The sequence below is a fragment of the Dromiciops gliroides genome, chromosome 4 (genome assembly GCF_019393635.1).
Source record: "Dromiciops gliroides isolate mDroGli1 chromosome 4, mDroGli1.pri, whole genome shotgun sequence".
Lineage (NCBI taxonomy): Eukaryota > Metazoa > Chordata > Mammalia > Microbiotheria > Microbiotheriidae > Dromiciops > Dromiciops gliroides.
Window position 1 is genome coordinate 16,043,857 of NC_057864.1, and position 18,907 is coordinate 16,062,763.

The 18,907-nt window shown below is 43.7% G+C and overlaps 1 protein-coding gene across 6 annotated transcripts in view; it reads right to left on the bottom strand.

Moving 5' to 3' along the window:
* Positions 1-18,907, bottom strand: part of ATG4C (autophagy related 4C cysteine peptidase) — a 76,329-nt gene that overhangs the window by 44,336 nt on the left and 13,086 nt on the right. For 4 of the 6 annotated variants that reach the window (XM_043962672.1, XM_043962671.1, XM_043962673.1 and 1 more), the window contains 3 exons: positions 8,090-8,225; positions 4,234-4,317; positions 1,911-2,150 (listed from right to left, as the gene is read on the bottom strand). In XM_043962672.1, the coding sequence (XP_043818607.1) occupies positions 1,911-2,150; positions 4,234-4,317; positions 8,090-8,165 (400 nt within the window). In that variant the 5' untranslated portion in view covers positions 8,166-8,225. Of the gene's footprint in view, positions 1-1,910; positions 2,151-4,233; positions 4,318-8,089; positions 8,226-18,732; positions 18,753-18,907 lie in introns of those variants that run through there. The other 2 variants (XM_043962675.1, XM_043962676.1) reach the window with 2 other exon arrangements.

Sequence of the window (18,907 nt, forward strand, 5' to 3'; positions counted from 1 at the left end):
CAGACCACAGCGGACCGTTACATAAGCTGTCAGACACAGTCACCTCAGGGGGGTGTACTAAGTTACTTTCCTGGGATGGCAAGAGGTTTGAGGAAGGAGGAATTGTCGAGTAAGAACAAATACTAAGTCTGCAAAGGCTTAAATACGATATAGACAAACGTAGCAAGCACAGATTTGATTCTAAGTGGACAAAATGAGTCACAGAAGCAGAAAGGAGGCCCATGAGGACCTTAAGAACTCATCCAGTACTGGGCCACCATCACAGGACGGACGAGAGCAAAACTGCCTCAGAAAAACAGAAAGATTTTCAAAGAAAATTATTTCACCACATCCTTTCGTAATCTGTCCTACCGTCTTAAACCCCCTCTATTAGCTAAATGATAGGAAGCATTCTTTCTATTGCAGCCTTATAACACATTTGTAATGTGTATGTATGTATGTATGCTTGTATGTGTGTGTGTACACACACGTAATAGAAAAGTTTCCAAACTCGGCTCACCAATACGCACTTTGGTAAGTAAATATTACAGCTGCATAACCAGATAATGTAGTTTTCCTAAAAAAGATGAACTAAAATCATGACTAACCCATGAATCATATCTCAAAGTTTAAGAGTAAAAAACAAAAAACATCCGCATTAGAGTAGATCCTTCAGAAAGAAATCAAACTGAAGCATGGCTGGCTATGTTGGTAGGAAAGATTCTAAACTAGCTGAAATACCCGAGGAAAAACCACTAAAGTTAGACTTTGGTGTGATACCCTTGAGAGTCCCTGCGAATCACACAGCCTTCCTACATGCTGAAGATGGGCAGCAATTTAACAATCACAAAAATGAAAATCACTTCGATTTCAATGCATTACAAAAACAGCAGCGCTCAAAGGCAGATGGGGGCCCGGCGGGGGAGCTGGGGCTTCAGGGGGACATCCGAGGAGCTCCCTCACCCAGGGCCCTTTCTTGACACTTTTTACCTATAGTGTGTGGAGGGACTTGCCCTCCAGCACACCGCCAGGATAGTCAGGGGGCAGGACTCGAATCCAGCTCTTCCTGACTGCAGCCAGGTCTCCCTGGCAGCTTTCACAGAGTCCCTCTAAGTAACTGTTTGGGAACAGAGCCCAGAGGAGGTGCATGGCGGGGCATGAGCGGGCAGCTGCCTGTAACCAGCTAGGACTGGCACACAAGCAGTGGGACCAAAGAGAACTTCCAGGAAAGAGGTCCTGGCTGCTTGGGCCCCAGCACAGGGCAGAGAGGAGGGGGGAGGAGGGCCGCTATCTGCATGATGGGAGGTTGGAGGACAAGGAAGGGCGGAAAAGAAAGCCACCCATCAGCTGAAGTACAACACAGAAGGAAGAGTACACTATGACTGTTAATGGCAACTCCTGCCCAGCAATGTAATGAACCTCAATCACCAAACAAGAGCATGATGGGGAGCAGGAAGGAGAGGGGGGCAGGCCCGGCGAGGAGCTTGGCTCCTGTCTCGGGGCCCACACGGCCAAGGGGAACCCCAAAGCTTTGTGCGAACAGAAGGAAGCAGAACCAGGAAAATCACACACTCGGGGATGAGAGGACAGACTCAGAGATGGAGGGGAGGGAAGAGGAGACAGAGGGAGACAGACAGAGAGAGGGTGGAGGGCTGTGGGGGAGAAGTGCTGCATGCGCCATTAGAATTGATCGACCTTTCAGCCGGTTCTGCTAAAAAAATTCTTTATTGCCAGGAAAACTATTGGGGGAGGGGAGGGCTAACCAGAAATACAGCGGACTTTTTCAAAAGGCTTAGATAAAAAATGTGTTTAAGAGGAAGGCAGTGGGGACAAGGAATAGCACACATTGAACTTACCTGGCCCGAGGGAGTCCAGGAAACAACCCTCAGGAAGCGTTAGAAAGTCTCGGGAGTTAAAGGGGGTCACTTTACCTCTGCCAAGGAAATGGAGAATGAGCCCTTGCGCCAGGAGCATCTGGCCGGTTCTCAAAGTGCAGCCCCAGCCGCAGTCTGTGGTCAACGCGGAGCCCTCAATCTGCGGGAACTCTTCCCTATAGGTCAGCCATATTCTAGAAATGAAATCTCGACGAAATTCTTCTACGTTCCCTGAAATGACCACGTGGTCATTCTCTACTGCCCATCTCGATCTGACAGGCGGTGTCTCCTCGTCTTCTGAAAGACAAAAGCAGGAGGCTTGCACTACAGCCAGGGGCCTAACCACGGGCAGCTCGGCCAAGGGACCCATTCCCTCCCAGGCTCCCACACTAATTAGCTGCAGAACATCAGGCAAATCGTATACTCTGTAAAAGAAGTATCTGTGGGAACAACAGCACCCATCCTGCTGACTGCACGAGACTGCTGTAAGGGATGCTGTCAACTGAAGTGCTTTGTAAATGGTGAGGCATCATACAAACCTAAAACATGGTGGTGATTTCGTGATCAGTGGCAATGATGGCTACTGGTTTACTTCATTTCATACATCACCAACTCTAAGATCACCCCACTGGAAGTCACCCCAGTCACTACTTGTAAATGAAATACAGTAAGTTTTCAGCGGGTAGAAATATGCTAAATTGAGCTGTGCTTGAGGCGAATGCTCACACTAAAATTTCAGACGCGATCATGGGAGGTAAATTTAATTTAAAAAAAAAAGTCAGTTTAAATGTTACATAAGGGTTTGCCAACTACATTTTGAACTCATTAGTACGGGCTTATTTTTGTAGAGATTCATATTCTTTTAAGATTGTGTTTTAACTTGTATTAAAATATGTTCTGATTTTTCACAAAAGTAATTGTATACTTAGTAAAAAAAAGGTTATTATTTGGAATTATTGCATAATTGTATATTATATTCTGAGTCTAGGCACATTCACGTTTTTTGAGATCACTATTATCCTCAACTTTTAAAATCATATGAGACTTGGATTATGGGAACTTATCATTTTAGACATAATCAGAGCCACAGGGCTTGGCACCTGCTGACTCAGCCCACAGTAGGCACTTCATGGATGTCTCTCCATTCATCTCTCCACTCACCTCCATGTCTAGAAATCAATCCTTCACTCCCTTCTCAGCTCAGTTTGAGGGCTGGGTCCCCAGGCCCCGTTACTAGGCCCTCCTTGCCATCCCACCCTTGTTTGAGTGTGTACTGACTCAACTATCTACATACTGTCTCCCCAGTCGCAAGAAGGCTCCTTCATTCTCACCTGTGTAGGTACTTCATAAATCTGCTCGTTTCAATTGCTGAGTTCAACAACACAAAACCTCCTTGTTGAAATTCCCAGTAACATAAAAGACACTGGTAAAGCCACTGCAAAAACTAGCCAGATTAAAAATGCATCTTGCTCAGATAATGACATGCAGTTGGATGAGGGCCCACGTAATGAGTCCATCAATACGCGTATCTTGGATAAGCACTCCAGATGGAAAATAAACTGAGTCCAGAATTAAGTAGGAAAAAGATATCCGGCTCGACTTCACTTTGGAAATTCTGAAGTGCTTCCAACAACCCCAAACTGTCCACTGCCACAGAACCCCTTCTTGTGAACACCAGCGCTCTCCAGACAACGCTCAGTGGCTGTGGATCCATCCCAAAGGGCTATGGGAAGATGGACGGCGGTCCATGGGGCCAAATGCTGCAGAGAGGTCAGTGTGGAGGAGACCATGTGAGCGGAATGACGAGATGGGAAGCCAGATTGCAAAGGCTCGAGAAGGCCCTCAAAGCCCATTGGCTATGAGCTTTCACAGGCCCTTCACGCGGCCTTTTCCTTTACTCCGAGCCCTCATCGTAGGGGGCCCCCTCAAACACTCTGACCCCAACCTGGCTTCTCTCTGTGTATTGTCTCCCCATTAGACTGTAAAGTCCTTGAGGGCAGGCACTTTCTCTTCCTTTTTTGTGCCTCCAGCACTTAGCACAGTACTTGGCACATAGCAGGTGCTAATAAATGTTTACTGACTACTGACTGCTCGTCTCCAGGAACTGACAAGGTCTCTGAAGAATACAAAAGGAGCCTAAGACTGGGTTCCTGCCTTAGATAGTCTGTCATCAGGGAGGAGAGAAATGGTTTGAAATAGAAACCCATAGGACAGGGCAGCATGTTATTAAGTGCAAACCGTCACAGAGGAGTGTAAATACTGAAGACGACAGGCCAAGACCAAGTCACCAGGAACAATGCAAATAATTTAAGAGAAGCAAATATTCACGCTGAACTTCTAGAAAAAATGTCAAAGCTGTTTACAAACTTGGGACTCTCACCTTCAGACTTGAAATGATAACACTTCCCCAGCAATAATACCGGTGAACTCCTGCTGAAATACGTCTTTGTTTTCAACACCCAGCCTAGAGAAAGAGGGGAAAAGAGAAGGCTTCATCATAAAAACATGGCGAGTTTAAAATGACAAAAGCATTTTTCTCTGCCCAACCCCAGGAGATTGACAATTATCACAGTATATGTGAGAAGGAGGGAAAATATCTGAACACAAATCAAGACAAAGGTCTTTTGTGCTCATTCATTTTCACTAAAATCAAGTGTTCTAAAGAAAGCCACGCTGTACCAACAAAGAAAATGGCAGACAAGTCAATGTGCCTTCTGTAGAAAGGGCCAGAGAACTCAGCCGAATTCTCGACCCAGGGTGTTCTGATGAAGTGGCTCAGGGCACAAAGGGCTCAAACAACCTTTCCGAGACAAACAGCCAGCACCAGTCCCCCAGACCAGGCACCCTTTTCTCCCCTGCAGCACGGCCTGCCCGCTCTGACCCAAGGGCAGCCCTGGCTCTTGTCCCACGAGAACATCCCCTGCAGAGCCTGTGAGCATCTCTGTCACCATCCTCGCATGACTTCCACACAACTCACGGCCCCCTCACCAGCTCTCCCAGCCTTTCCATCGGCGCCCACCTCGGGAATTCCTGCTCCCGGAGGAACGACGGTCGGTCGCTCTGACCCTTGCCCTCTCCTCCCTCTCGGATCCAGTCATACTGGCCTTGGGAGACCAGCCCCCTCCTCCTCACACAACCGCAGGGACTCCATAGCCTGTCCCCCTTGCCTTGAATGCCCCCCTTCTCCCTGCTCGCCTGGCCTCAATACCCCCGGCTTCCTCCTTGGCAAGAGGCCTTCCCAACCCCTCTGCCTCCTTCCCCTCTCCAAGGCTCCTTGTCCTCATCTATCTGCCCCCCACCCCGACGTGAGCCCCTGAGGGCATTCTTCCTATGCCCAGCACTCCGTGCAGGCCTGGCAGAGCAAGCGCTTCACAAACGCTCCCTGGTTGACTGATCCTCGTGCCACTGGCTCCCTCTCACAGAGACCCAGCCACCCCCAGAAGTCACCCTATCCCTGGCCGTCCCCTCCAGCCTGCTTGTGGCTTCGCTGACAAGGCCCAACATACTGGACCTCGAGGGGAAGTCCAATTCCTCCCTGCTCCTCACCCTCATTCCAGACTCTCCCTCAAAAACTTCTCCTCCTCAGACACTCCCTATCAACATGTTCCGCCCCACCTAGAGCCCGGTGACCGCTGTCTACTGGAGCCCCCTCCTCCCGGTCCCTGCCCTTGTCCTAGGGTGCCTCACCCATCCGCCCCACCCTCCCAGTCCCTCAGTATTCTCAATCCCACAAACAACCCCCTCCCTCCCAGCCATGGGGACCCCCAGAGCTCACCGTCCCCCACAAGTGCTCCAGTGCCCTGAGGAAAGGCTGCAACATTCCTCCATCACCCCCTCCCTGTGCCTGACCCCTCCCCAGCCTATCCCCCCCTCCCTGTGCCCCTCCGCCTCTCCCCAGCCTATCCCCCCCTCCCTGTGCCTGACCCCTCCCCAGCCTATCCCCCCCTCCCTATGCCTCACCCCTCCCCAGCCTATCCCCCCCTCCCTGTGCCCCTCCGCCTCTCCCCACCTCCTGAAGCCTCTACCCTTCTCCGACCTTACCCGCTGCCCGTTATAATGCCCAGTTCAGCTCCACCCTCTCCTACTTCCGGATCCCTCGCACTCTGCCCCATCCCTGCTAAGCCCTTGCCAACGCCAGCCCCTCTGGGTCTCCTCAGGTCCCACTCACGTGCCCTTGAACTGAACTGGAGGAAGGCAGGCCAACGTGTGGAGCAGGTACACGACAAACTCTCGGTGCAGCAAGGCAGCACTTTCTCCCTAAGTGGGGCCCTCAATCATATCCCACAGAACTTTTCCGAACACTCCTCAAGACTCTCACACACCTCCCTTTCTATTGAGGATCTTGTCTCTTTTTTTTTTGGGGGGGGGGGTGAGGCAATTGGGGTTAAGTGACTTTCCCAGGGTCACACAGCTAGTACATGTTAAGTGTCTGAGGCCGGATTTGAACTCAGGTCCTCCTGACTCCAGGGCCGGTGCTCTATGCACTGCGCCACCTCGCTGCCCCCTTGTCTCTTATTTTATGAGCAAACTGAGACCACCCATGGGTTCCTTCTCCTCTTCTTTTCTCAACCAACAAACATTTATTAAATGCCTACTATGTGCCAGGCACTCAAAACTCTTGGAAGTTGTCCCCCATGCTTTTTTCTCACCGGTCTCTGGTGATGGGATGGCCTTTCTTGCTTCCAAGGCCGACCTGTGTCCTTGGGCCATCCCTCCCCTCTCCTCCAGCAGACTGGCCTCTCTTTAACCCTCCCTCCTTGGTCTTCACCTTCTCCCTACCACAGGTTCCTTCCCTATTGCCTAGAAATATGTTCAAACCTCCTGGATTCTCAAACAACCTTCTGCAGTCCTTGCCACCCCTTCCACTACCCTCTCTTTCTTCTCTATTTGTCAACCAAACTCCCGGGAAAAACTGCCCATAGTCATTGCCGGCACGTCCTTCCTCTTGTTCCTCAACAACTTGCCATCGGGGTCTCAGTTACCGACGACCTCTTACATGCCAGACCGGACGGTCCCTTCTCTGTCTTCATCCCACATCTGACACTGCTGACCGCCCTCTCCTCTCTGAGCAGTCACTGCTCTCCTACCTGTCTCACCTCGGCTCCTTCTCCTTCTCCTTTGCCGGCTCATCATCCCTCCCGTGCCCTAACTACGCACATTCCCCAAGGTTCCATCCAGGATCCTGAAGGCTGAATGATCGGCTCGATGCAGATGACTCATAGAGCTACATCTAGCGCACCAGCCTCTGCCCTGCATTTCGGTCCCGCCTCCCAAAGGCACCTCAAACTCAGCTTATCCCAAACTGAGCTCATCCACTTCCCCCGACTCACTCCTCCAAACTTCCCTGGATCTGTCCAAGGCGCCATTCTCCAACTCTCCCAAGTTGGCAGTGCCGTGGGATTCGCCAACTGCCAAGGCTCGCTGTTTCTACTTCTAGAGCCTCTCTTCCAGTCACTCACCCTTACTGCAGCCCCCATCACTTCTCCTCGGCCTCCTGATCAGTCTCCCCACCACGCCATCACACCCCGCCCCCCCGCCGTGGCGGCCCAAGGGATTCTCCCGTCAGCTCCCCCTGACATGCTCCTTCCTCCCAGCTAAACATCCGTGGCTCTGTCACTGGTCCCAGCACGGCAGAGACTCTGGGCTCTTCAACACCCCATGAGCCCTGCTCTGAAAACCGTAAAGAGCTGGACAAGCGTCACCTCTTCACTGTTCCCTCACAGCCTTTGCTTAAAGAATGAACACATTGTGGGAGTTGCCACATTCTCACAGGGGCCACGCTCCCTGCCAGCAAACAATGTTCAGAGATCAGAAGAACCTCACTATGATGCCCCATCCCGGGGACCTTACACAACAGTGACCCCGCAGAGGAAACGGTCATATGCAAATCTTTTTTAACCTGAAGTAGACCCTCCATCAAACAAGAAGAACTGACATTTCCCTAGCACTTTGTGGTTTCCAAAGCACGGCCTTTAGATCCAAGATCTCACTGATTCTCACTACAATCCTGTGAAGTTGGTGCTATTAGGATCATCATTTTACAGATGGGGAAACTGAGGATGGAAGAGCTCGAGTATCACACCACCAGTAAATGTCTGAGGAAAGAGTGGGACTCAATTTCTGCTTGAGTGAGAGCCCTGCCCTTTGTCCACCGGCTGATTTTAGACAGATTAGAAATGGCATCAAAGATTTTCTTTCAGTTTAAATAATTTCACAAGATCAATAGCGACACTTACTGTATTTCATGTTGTTCCAAGCTGACATAAATTTAGTTTTTAGCTTGTCAACTTCATCTGTCCCTGTGGCCTCCATATTCAACTAGAGAGAAAGCCATCCCTTGGTTGGATTCTTCGGTGGAGCTTGTTTCTCTTCCTTTATACACACACAAACACAAGAGATCAGAAATGCTCATAAATATGGATCTCTAACCCACATGTATACACATATATACATACAAACACACACATACAAGCATGGTAGGTGATGCCAACTATCCGTACAATATTTAAATGATAAACACAACTAGGAAAAGGGCTATCAAAAGCTTCAATTTATAGAAACAGAAAGTGATCATATGTTCTATGAATATTTAAGTAACGAAAACATTTAATTCCAAATACACAACAATAAAATTATCACATAAAGGCAAACAAAAAACCTCTTCCAATGGCTCTCAACTGCACAACAAGCCTGGCTAGAGTACACCCCCCCCCACTCTGGGGCTCGTGAGCTACCCCCACTTTTGTTTTATTTGTATTTGGAGAAGGTTGTGGAATCCCTATAAAAAATGGGATATTTTCGGAGTGGAACCACTTATTCACATGAAACAGATCACTGTTTCCCTATGAATTTGAAGCACTTTTTTAATTGAGGCATTCCCTCCCACTCCCAAACTCTCCATCACTGAAGCAGACATGTGAGACGGAGCAGATCCAACCGTGCAACACAACACAGCAGTCTGCGGCGTGGAGCCAGGCCTTCTTGGGGCTTTCAGAGGAAAGTCAGAGTCAAAGCTAAGGTGGGGTAGGGGGATATATTTTGAAGGGAAAATAAAGTGTACCTGAAAATCTTTGCAGTTCTTTGCCATAACACATAGTTTACTTTCCATGAAAGGAATATTTCACAGAACATTAACCTTTCAAGTTATAAAAATCTCCTCAAAATATTGATAAAATTATTTTTCTAACCATACACATTCTATTTTACAATGTGCATTTTAAAATGCTACTAATTATGCTTTTGGTTTAGTTACCGAGTTCCTTCTTCTTGGCTTTAAAACGAGTCATCCGTTTTGTCATGAAGTTGCTCGTTCTGGTCAGTTTAAGAATGTCAGCAATAGTTGTCCCTCCCTGCCTTTGCTCTCTCCTAATGCATACTTCCAAAGAAAGCTATTTTTCTTGGTGGTCAAGGAGAAAGAAAAACGGGAGGGAAAACCCGAACGGATTCACAGAAATCATCCTATAAATAGTCAATTTGCCACTTACGTCACCTTACGTGACCAAGACAATCACATAATGATCCTTACTGGGCAGCAGAGGATAATGATAGATGATGATAATCAATAGTATGGGCAGAGGACTTTCTGGTTTGCAAAATGCTTTACATATATTAACTCATTTCACAGTAACTTCATAATAACTATGCGGTAGATGCTATTATTGTTTCCATTTTGCAGTTGAGGAAACTGAGGCAGAGGGTTAAATGACTTGCCCAGGATCACACAGCTAAATGAGCAGCACCTGAACTCAGTTCTTCCTGATGCCAAATTAGGCACTCTGGGGGCTACTAAGTGGCACAGTGGATAAAGCACCAGCCCTGGATTCAGGAGACCCTAAATTCAAATCTGGCCTCAGACACTTGACACTTACTAGCTGTGTGACCCAGGGCAAGTCATTTAACCCTCCCTGCCATGCAAAAAAAAAAAAAAAATTAGGCACTCTGACACCTAAAGGCCAGGAGACAGACAGGACCTGTGACTTCATTGGCCGTGCTAGTCCGCACAGTGCTACAACCTGGTCCTAGAAATTTTCCAGGAGCACTCAGAGGCTCCCCTGGCCAAACAGTGTCCAAAGCAGACAGGCACAGAGAATGCTGACTCACTGTATCTTTCCACACGGAGGGCCTTCTGAGAAGACTGGCTGCTATGTAAAGGCACTAGAAATTTAACCCCAATGGAGAACCCTCATCTCTATGATGGTCCCAAAGATCATGTGGAAATAAGTTGTTTGGAACTTGTCTGGGAAAACCCTTTTTCCAATGTTACCGATTTTGGTCTGGGTCCCAGGCTAGCTGACAAGTCTGTTGAAACGATCAGCTTGCTGAGTAAAGTGAGCAGAACCAGGAGAACACTGTACACAGTAACAGCCACACTGTGTGATGATCAGCTGTGATAGACTTAGAGCTTCTCAGCAAAACAATGATGCAAGACAATTCCAAGGAATTCATGGTGGAAAATGCTCTTCACATTTAGAAAAAGGATTGTGGGATCTGAATGCAGATTGAACCATACTATTTTTACTTTTTGTGTTGTTTTTTCTTTTTTGAGGTTTTTCCCTTTTTTCTGATTCTTTTTTCGCAACATGACTAATGTAGAAATATGTTTAATGTGATTGTACATATATAACCTGTATCAGATTGCTTGCCATCTTGGGGAAGGAGGAGGGATGTAAGGGAAGGAGAAAAATTTGGAACTCAAAATCTTATAAAACTGAATGCTGAAAACTATCTTTACATGTAACTGTAAAAAATACCATTAAGATTTAAAAATAGGGGGCAGCTAGGTGGCACAGTAGATAGAGCACCGGCCCTGGAGTCAGGAGGACCTGAGTTCAAATTTGGCCTCAGACACTTGACACTTACTAGCTGTGTGACCCTGGGCAAGTCACTTAACCCCAATTGCCTCACTAAAAAACAAAACAAAACAAGATTTTAAAATAAATAAATAAATGATCGGCTAAAATGTGGCAAATCCTAGAAAACAATACTCCCGTAATGCTAGCAAATAAATGAAACGGGAAAGAATAAAACTCAAAAATAGTTTTTTGTGGAATATGGATGCTCGTTGGACCATACTATTTCTTTTTTTTTTTCCTTTTTTTTTTAGTAAGGCAATTGGGGTTAAGTGACTTGCCCAGGGTCACACAGCTAGTAAGTGTTAAGTGTCTGAGGCCGGATTTGAACTCAGGTCCTCCTGACTCCAGGGCCAGTGCTCCATCCACTGCGCCACCTAGCTGCCCCCATACTATTTCTTTTGTTTTGGGTACCGTTGTTTTTCTTTTTGGAGGTTTTTCCTTTTTTGCTCCGATTCTTCTCTTTTAACATGACCAATGAAGAAATATGTTTAATGTTATTATATATATATATATATATATAAAACCTATATCAGATTACCTGCTGTCTAGGGGAGGGGGGGAGAGAGGGGAGGGAGGGAGAAAAATTTGAAATTGGCAATCTGACATAAACAAATGTTGAAAACTAAAAAAAAAAAAAGGAAAAAAGAAAGAAAAAAATTAGGTTTTTGTTCCTTTTGTAAATGCTAACATGTAAGAAAAACCAAGTTTAACTAGAGGAAGATAAAAAGGGAGATAAAGACTTAGGAATACTGTGAATATGATTTCTGGATATCACTGGTTATTTGTCACGTCTAATTTCATTTTTTAAATGTTTGCCTCAATATCAAAATAGCATTGCTGCTGGGGGTGGCTAGGTGGCGCAGCAGATAAAGCACTGGCCCTGGATTCAGGAGTATCCGAGTTCAAATCCAGCCTCAGACACTTGACACTTACTAGCTGTGTGACCCTGGACAAGTCACTTAACCCCCATTGACCTGCAAAAAAAAGAAAAAGACAAAAAGAAAAAACAAAATAGCATTGCTGGTGTTTATCAGACATTCTAATAAAAGGAAGATGGTTAACAGAAAGTATAAGTGCCAGAAAAATGATGGTCTACAGCACTTCTAGCCTAAAAATGCCTGGAAAAGGAGTATCAGGGATTGAAACAGGGTAAAGCAGTTCTCCAAACTGGCCCTGATGCAGCAGCAGCAGCAGCTCAGAGTCAAAGGAGTGACACTCTGGTGGCTTCTGGACAGGCAGGGGGCTGTAGGGAGGGAGAGGAGATCGTGAACAAATTCATTCACATACATCTACACACACATTTTTTCCCCTCAACTTGAGTGTTCATTTGTGGCTCAGTGGCTAGAGCGCTGGGCCTAGAATAAGGAAGAATCATCTTTCTGAGTTCAAACCTGGCCTGAAGCACTTAACTAGTTGTGTGGCCCTGGGCAAGTCACTTCACCATTTGTCTCCATTTCCTCATCTGTAAAATGAGTTGAAGAGGGGCGGCGAGGTGGCGCAGTGGATACAGCAATGGCCCTGGAGTCAGGAGGACCTGAGTTCAAATCTGGCCTCAGACACTTGATACTTACTAGCTGTGTGACCCTGGGCAAGTCACTTAACCCCCATTGCCTCAAAAAAAAAAAATGAGCTGAAGAAGGAAATGGCAAAACACTCTAGTATCTCTGCCAAGAAAACCCCAAATGAGGAGTTGGACATGACTGAAAAAAATGACTGACTAATGAGTGTATACATATATACATATGTTAACAGGCATGTGTACATATATGTATCGTACATATGTGTATATATGCATGTATACACACATTAATTGCTCCTATGTCTTGGATACCAAATCCTTATCAGAGAAATTTTATACAAAGATTTTTTTCCCCTTCAGCCACTTCCCTTTTCATTCTAGATTCATTAATTTTGTCTGTGCAACTTTTCAGTTTCATGTAATCAAAGTTACCTATTTATTTTCTATAATTGCCTCCAACCTTTGATTGCTAATACATCTCCTACCCACAGTGGTAATATATGATCTGCTTCTCTTCTAATTTTTTAAAAGCGTGATCTTTAATATGAATGTATTATGGAATACATTTAGAATGTATTATGGAATATGGTGTTAGGTGTTGACCTAAATAATAATTGGTCTAATTTCTCAGACTGCTCTACAGATTTCCCAGTAGTTTTAATCAAATAGAGAGTTCTTTTCTAAGTAAATTTTGTTTTGTGCTTCATTGAACACTGGGTTATTAAGTCCAGTGTTTCTGATTGTCCCTAGTCTAATCTGGCCCATTGATCTCCCTCTGTTTTTCTTAATCAATACCAAATGATTTTGATGACTGTTGCTTTATAATATAGTTTGAGGTCTAGAAGTGCTACTCCCCTTTCATTCCTCCCTTTTTTCATTATTTCCCTTGATATTTTAGATCTCTTTATTTTCCCAAATGAATTTATTATTTTATCAAGTTCTGTAAAATATCCCTTTGATAATTTGATTGATGTAATATTAAAAGTGTGCATTAACTGTGGTGGTATTGCCATTTTTATTATACTGGCACGACCAAGCCATGAACAATATTCTTCCACTCATTTATTCTTTTTTTAGGAGCATTTTAAAATAGCCTTTATAAAAGTATTTAGTGTGCTTTGGTGGATTGATCTCAGGTAGTTCATGTATTTTGTGGTTACTTGGGATGGGATTTCCTTTTCTATTATTGCCTCTTGGATTTTATTATATTGAAATGCTGTTGATTTTATTTTTGGAGGCAACTGGGGTTAAGCGACTTGCCTAGAGTCACTTGCATCTTCACTGCAGATATTGTCTAAATTAATATATTTGTTGATTCCCTAGGATTTTCTAAGTTAACCATCACATAGTCAGCAAACAAAGATGGTTTTATCTTCTCTTTGCACCCTTCACTTCTTTCTCTTGTCTTATTGCTGTTACTAGCATTTCCAGAACCATATCAAGTAAAACTGGAAAGAGTAGGCACCTTTGTGCTTTATTTCTATGTGGAATTTACTTCTATATGGAATCTATATGGTCTAGAAAAGGTTCTAGTGTATCCTCATTGCATAAGATACATGTTTTTGTTTTTGAATACTATGATTTTTAAAAAAAAATCCTCTACATTCTGTAGGTTTTTATCATATAGGAGTGTGGTATTTTGTCAAAGGCTTTTTCTACATCTATTGAGATAATTGTGTATTTTTAGATTTTTAAAATACAATTATGTTGACTGTCTTCCTAACGTTGAACTATCTTTGGATCACTGGTATAAAACTAAATTGGCCACGATGAATGATTTCTGGGATGAATCATTGCAGTCTGTCTGATAAGATTTTCTTTAAAAACTTTTCATTGATATTCACAAATGATACTGGTGTATACAGTTCTGTGTTTTGTCCTTCCTTGGTTTGGGTATTAGGGCTAGCTTTGTCTCACAATAGGAATCGAGTGGGGAGTCTTCTTTCTCAATTTTTGAGAATAACTTGTAGCGCATTGGTACAAATTGTTCTTTAAACGTTTATAGAACTGCACTGTCCAGGCATCAGCAACAGGAGCTGTTTCCCACTCTGGTAGTCCTTTACAGAGAGATCTACTTCCTTTTCTGAGGTCAGATTCCTGAAGACCTCTATTTGGTCTTCTGTTAGTTTACGTGTTTTATATTTTGTAAGATATTCCTTTAATTTGTTCTCAGTTTTGTTAGTACATAACTATGCTGTAGTGGGTTCTTATAATTCTTTTATTTTGCATTGTGTTATTTTACCTTGTCTATCATTATACTGATTTAATTTTCATCCTTTTAAAAAAATCATATTGGTTAACAGTTTATCAACTTTATCAGAATCAATTTTTGGTTTTACTTATTCCTATAGGGGTCTTTTTGTTTGTTTCCGATTTATTTCTCCTACAATTTTTAACATCTCTTTGGTGCGTATTTTAGGTTTATTTATTAGCTTTCTAATTTTTAAAATGCATATCCAGTTCATTAATCCTCTCTTTTTCTACTTTTGTCAATATTTGTTTGTAAAGATATGCTTTTTTCCCCAGGACTATTTTAACTACAACTCCAAATTTCTATATGTGGTTTCATCATTATAATTTTCTTTAACATAACTATTGTTTCTATAATTTGTTTTCCAACTCATTCATTTTTTAGGATTTCACTGTTAAGTTTCCATTTGGGTCTGTCATTTGTTTATGTTCCCTGAGCTGATTACTATTTTTAATTATATTATGGCCTGTGATAAATATGTTTACTATTTCTATCTTTAAAATTTCCTTGCAATATATCTGGACCCTAATACACAGTCAATTTCTGTAAAAGTCCCACATGGTGCTAAGCCATATATTCCTTAACAGTTTCATTTAGAAAACACCATAAGTCTCTTATCTCTAGTTTCTCCACCAATTTGTTCAATTTCCTATTTTCCCCTTTGTTGCACTTTCCTTTAGACCTGTTCATTACTGACAGAGGGACACTGAAACCTCCTACCACTATTATATTACTCTCTGTGTCTTTTTGTTGTTCAGCTAATTTTATCTTTATAAATTTAGATGCTAAGGCATTTGTAGCACGTTTAATATTACTATTCATATTCGTTTGTTGTCCATCATTCCTTTCAGCAAAATGTAGTTTCCTTGTTTATCCCTTTTAGTTGTGAATATTTGTTTTTACTTTATCTGATAGCATAATTGCAACTTCTGCTTTTTCAGATTCATCTGATACATCCTTTTTCCCACTCCTTATTTTTATTCTGCATACCTTTGGTTTTTCATTTTTTTAAATGATTCTTGTAAGCAGCAGGTTTTGTATTCTTCTCCAACCTTTTATTTCATTTTATTGGTTAAGTTCATTCACATTTAAAGATGTGAGAATTAAGTTTGTATTTTCCTCCGCTTGTCCTGAGTATTGGATGGTTATTTTTTCCCAATTAAGATTTTTCCTTTTTCCTCTGAAAACATAGTGCCTTGCCTCTTCAGTTATTTTAGCTCAGTCTACTTTAAGGCAAGCCTATTCCCATTGCTCCCTTCCCCTCACCCTCAAGTCCCATTCACCTTTCCCTAGTTTTCTAGTTTTGCTTAGCTTATTAGCTCATATTTCTTTCTTCTGTTTGTCTAATCATTTCATTCTTTCCCTCTGATCTCCCCCTGCTCCCACCCACCCAATTAACCAGTCAAGTAAAATGTCCCTTCTTCTCCTCCCTTTCAACTCATTGTGCTCATTAGATTTTTCTTAATTTAATTTTCAGCAACTTTTCCTTAAAAAACAAAAGGAATTACTTTTCCTTCCATTCCACCTCATTCTCTTATTATCTTTTCTTTCTGTCTATTCTGGGCTTTTATTCATTGATCTATTACGTCTTTAATCTCTGCATTCCTCATGTTAGTTAAGCTTCCAGAGTACCACTTTCTAAACAGTTTCTATGATGCAGTCCTATAGATTTTGCCCCCTGGTCCCTCTTTCAGTTGTGCTTTACTCTTGGAAATACAGATTCCTGCAGTCAGAGAGGATATTGTCCTATGACAGGAATTTGCCTATGGCTCCTGATTATGCACTTTTTTTTATCAACCTTTGCCTTCCCCATCATCATTTTTTTTCCATTTGTCATGAAATTTCCTCTCTAGGTCCATGCCCTCCCACTCTTCCAGATGTCAGGTGCCTCAGAACCTGTTCCTCCCTCTCTTGCGGTAGACTGTGTAAGCACCAAATCCCTGAAGATTATACCCACTGTTAAGGTCCCCATGTCCCTTTGTAGAATATCCATCTCCCATGGCAGCTTCCATCGGTGGTATCCTCTCCCACCCCCTTTTCTTTCTTGATGTTTCAATCCCTCCTTTGCCTCTTTGCCCATCTTCCTCTAGGTTTTCTTCTTTCGAAGAAACAGGAGTTATTTTCCCTGTACAGTTAGACTGACTCCATTTCACAAATTCCTCTCGATCCTCTTCCTCACCTCCCATCTTTTATGTGCCCCCTCACAGAAACGCTGATCCACCCACAGTCCAGGGGTTTAGTTCATAATGGTTCAGACCTATTTCTACACCATCACGTCTATTTGCCTTTTGCTTTCAAAAAAAAAAAGTAGCTCCTCGTGTTTTATACAGAACTCTCATGGTGTCTCTGTTGTTTGGTTGCTGCCCTTGGTATGCAGGGCATTCAAAGCGCTTCATCACCTCACCCCCTCCTATCTTATCCCCCAACAGGTGGACCCCGCCTTCAGGCTGTTCCATGAACAAGATGCACCATCTCTCTGCTCTGGGCATTTTCTGTGCCTGGAACGCTCTCCCTCCTCCACTCCGACGTCTGACCTCCAAGACTCACCAAACCCCCCACCCTTCTACAGGAAGCGTTACCTCACCCTTCTTCATTCCCAGGCTTTCATCCCGTAATTATGTCCTTTTTATCCTGGACACAGCCTGTGTCGTATATACTTCTTTGCTTGTTGTCTCCCTCATTAGACTGGAAGCTCCTTGAGAACAGGCACTGTGTTTTGTCTATTTTTGCCTCCCTAATGCTTAACACAGAGCCTGGCACTAAATAAATGAAGTGAACTGTTTACCTCAATTGTATTCCATTGTTTGGGGTGTTTGAAAAACAAATCACTTATATGGGCTTCATTTTCCTTCTTTTCCACCTATCTTCTTATTTAATGCTCGCCTTTGCTCACTAATGGTCAAGCTCATGTTGGCAATGTTTGGCACCTGGGAATGTTTCTTGATCTTGGGCACAGAAGAGTCGAATGTTCTGCCAGTTTCCTTTCCTTTGTATGGGAAGGTCTTTCTCCAGAGTACTGGCAGGATTCGTCATCTATCAGCAGAACTGTTCCGGTTAACTGAGCACTGTTTCTCAGACTTGGCAACACAGAAGTTTGTTTCATTCTGGAGGCAAACTGTGGATTCTTTCGATGAGCACTTTGTTTCCATGTTCAGAAGTTTGGGGCCATCTTCTTGTATTGTGGGTTTCAGGCTTTTTGACCTGATGTGTTTTTCTGGGACACCTACAGTACTCAAGTACCTCTACACAGCCTGTCTTTGAGAGATCATGTTCTATCTTAATATATTCATTGTTTGCTTCCATTCTTGAAAAGTAGCCTTCACTTCTATATATTTTTCATTCCTGATTAATTCCTCTCTCTTCTGTTTCTTTAGTGACACTTGCCACAGTGGATTCAAGTTATCTGATTCTGCTGAGCATTTCTGTGGTGGAGGCCAATAACCCTGGTTTTAAAATTCTTATTTCTCTTTTAAACCATTTAGGAACATGCCGGTGTGGTCCCACACTCTTGGGAATCCACGGGGTCCTATGCCTCATGAGTTGTTATACTGCAACATTTATTCAGAAATGTCTGGACTCTTTTAGCTGTACAGGAGGGCCCTACTCCCCTCTGTTATCGGCATTTACCCTAATGGTTTCTCCACTTATGCTCAAGGTCTTTGAATCTTCTATCTCCTTGAGGACAGGGACTGTCTTTTGCCTCTTTTTGTATCCCCACCATGGAGGGTGGGAGGTCACCCCAGAAGGAAGCTAGAGGTAGGGGGTGAGGGGAGAGTGGAGGCCTGCTGCAAACCCACTTATGCAGACCTTGTGGGTTGCTCCTTGTGTTAGGGGTTGGCAGTGGCCTTCTCTGTGTTGGTTTATTCGACTGCTACCTCACTAGGGATTTTGAAGGTCTGGGCCACGGAGGGTGCTGAAATCGTTTTATCTCTTGTGCATCATCACTGCATCAGAGAAAAGGTCTAGTCCTACATTTTGTTAGAGATGTGGCAGGTCATTAATCCCAAACAAATCCCTTTAGCCATTTTGTGTCCATCTATTTGGCGATACGAAGTAAAAGAACCACAGTTTGCCCTGCAAACTTTTTGCCTGGAATATTTCTGCTTTAAAGGCAAACTAAGGAAGCCCAGCAGCTATTCTGAGAGCTGGTAACTCAGCACTGACCAGTTCTCTCTTAATAAGATTCTAAGTCCAACTCATGCTAAGGAGACTGAAACTTCCCACTTTATTTCTCCTGCAGAAAAGAAATGAACTCACCTGAAAATCCTAAAACTGGGAGACAGTGACTTAGAACTCAGCTCTCGGCACTGTGGGCATATCTTTAAATCAACAAAAACAGAAAACTGTGATGGTTTCAAAAAGGAATGTGTCCCATTCTTTAAGTACACCAAATTATAACTATATATAGTATATATGTGTATATATAAATATA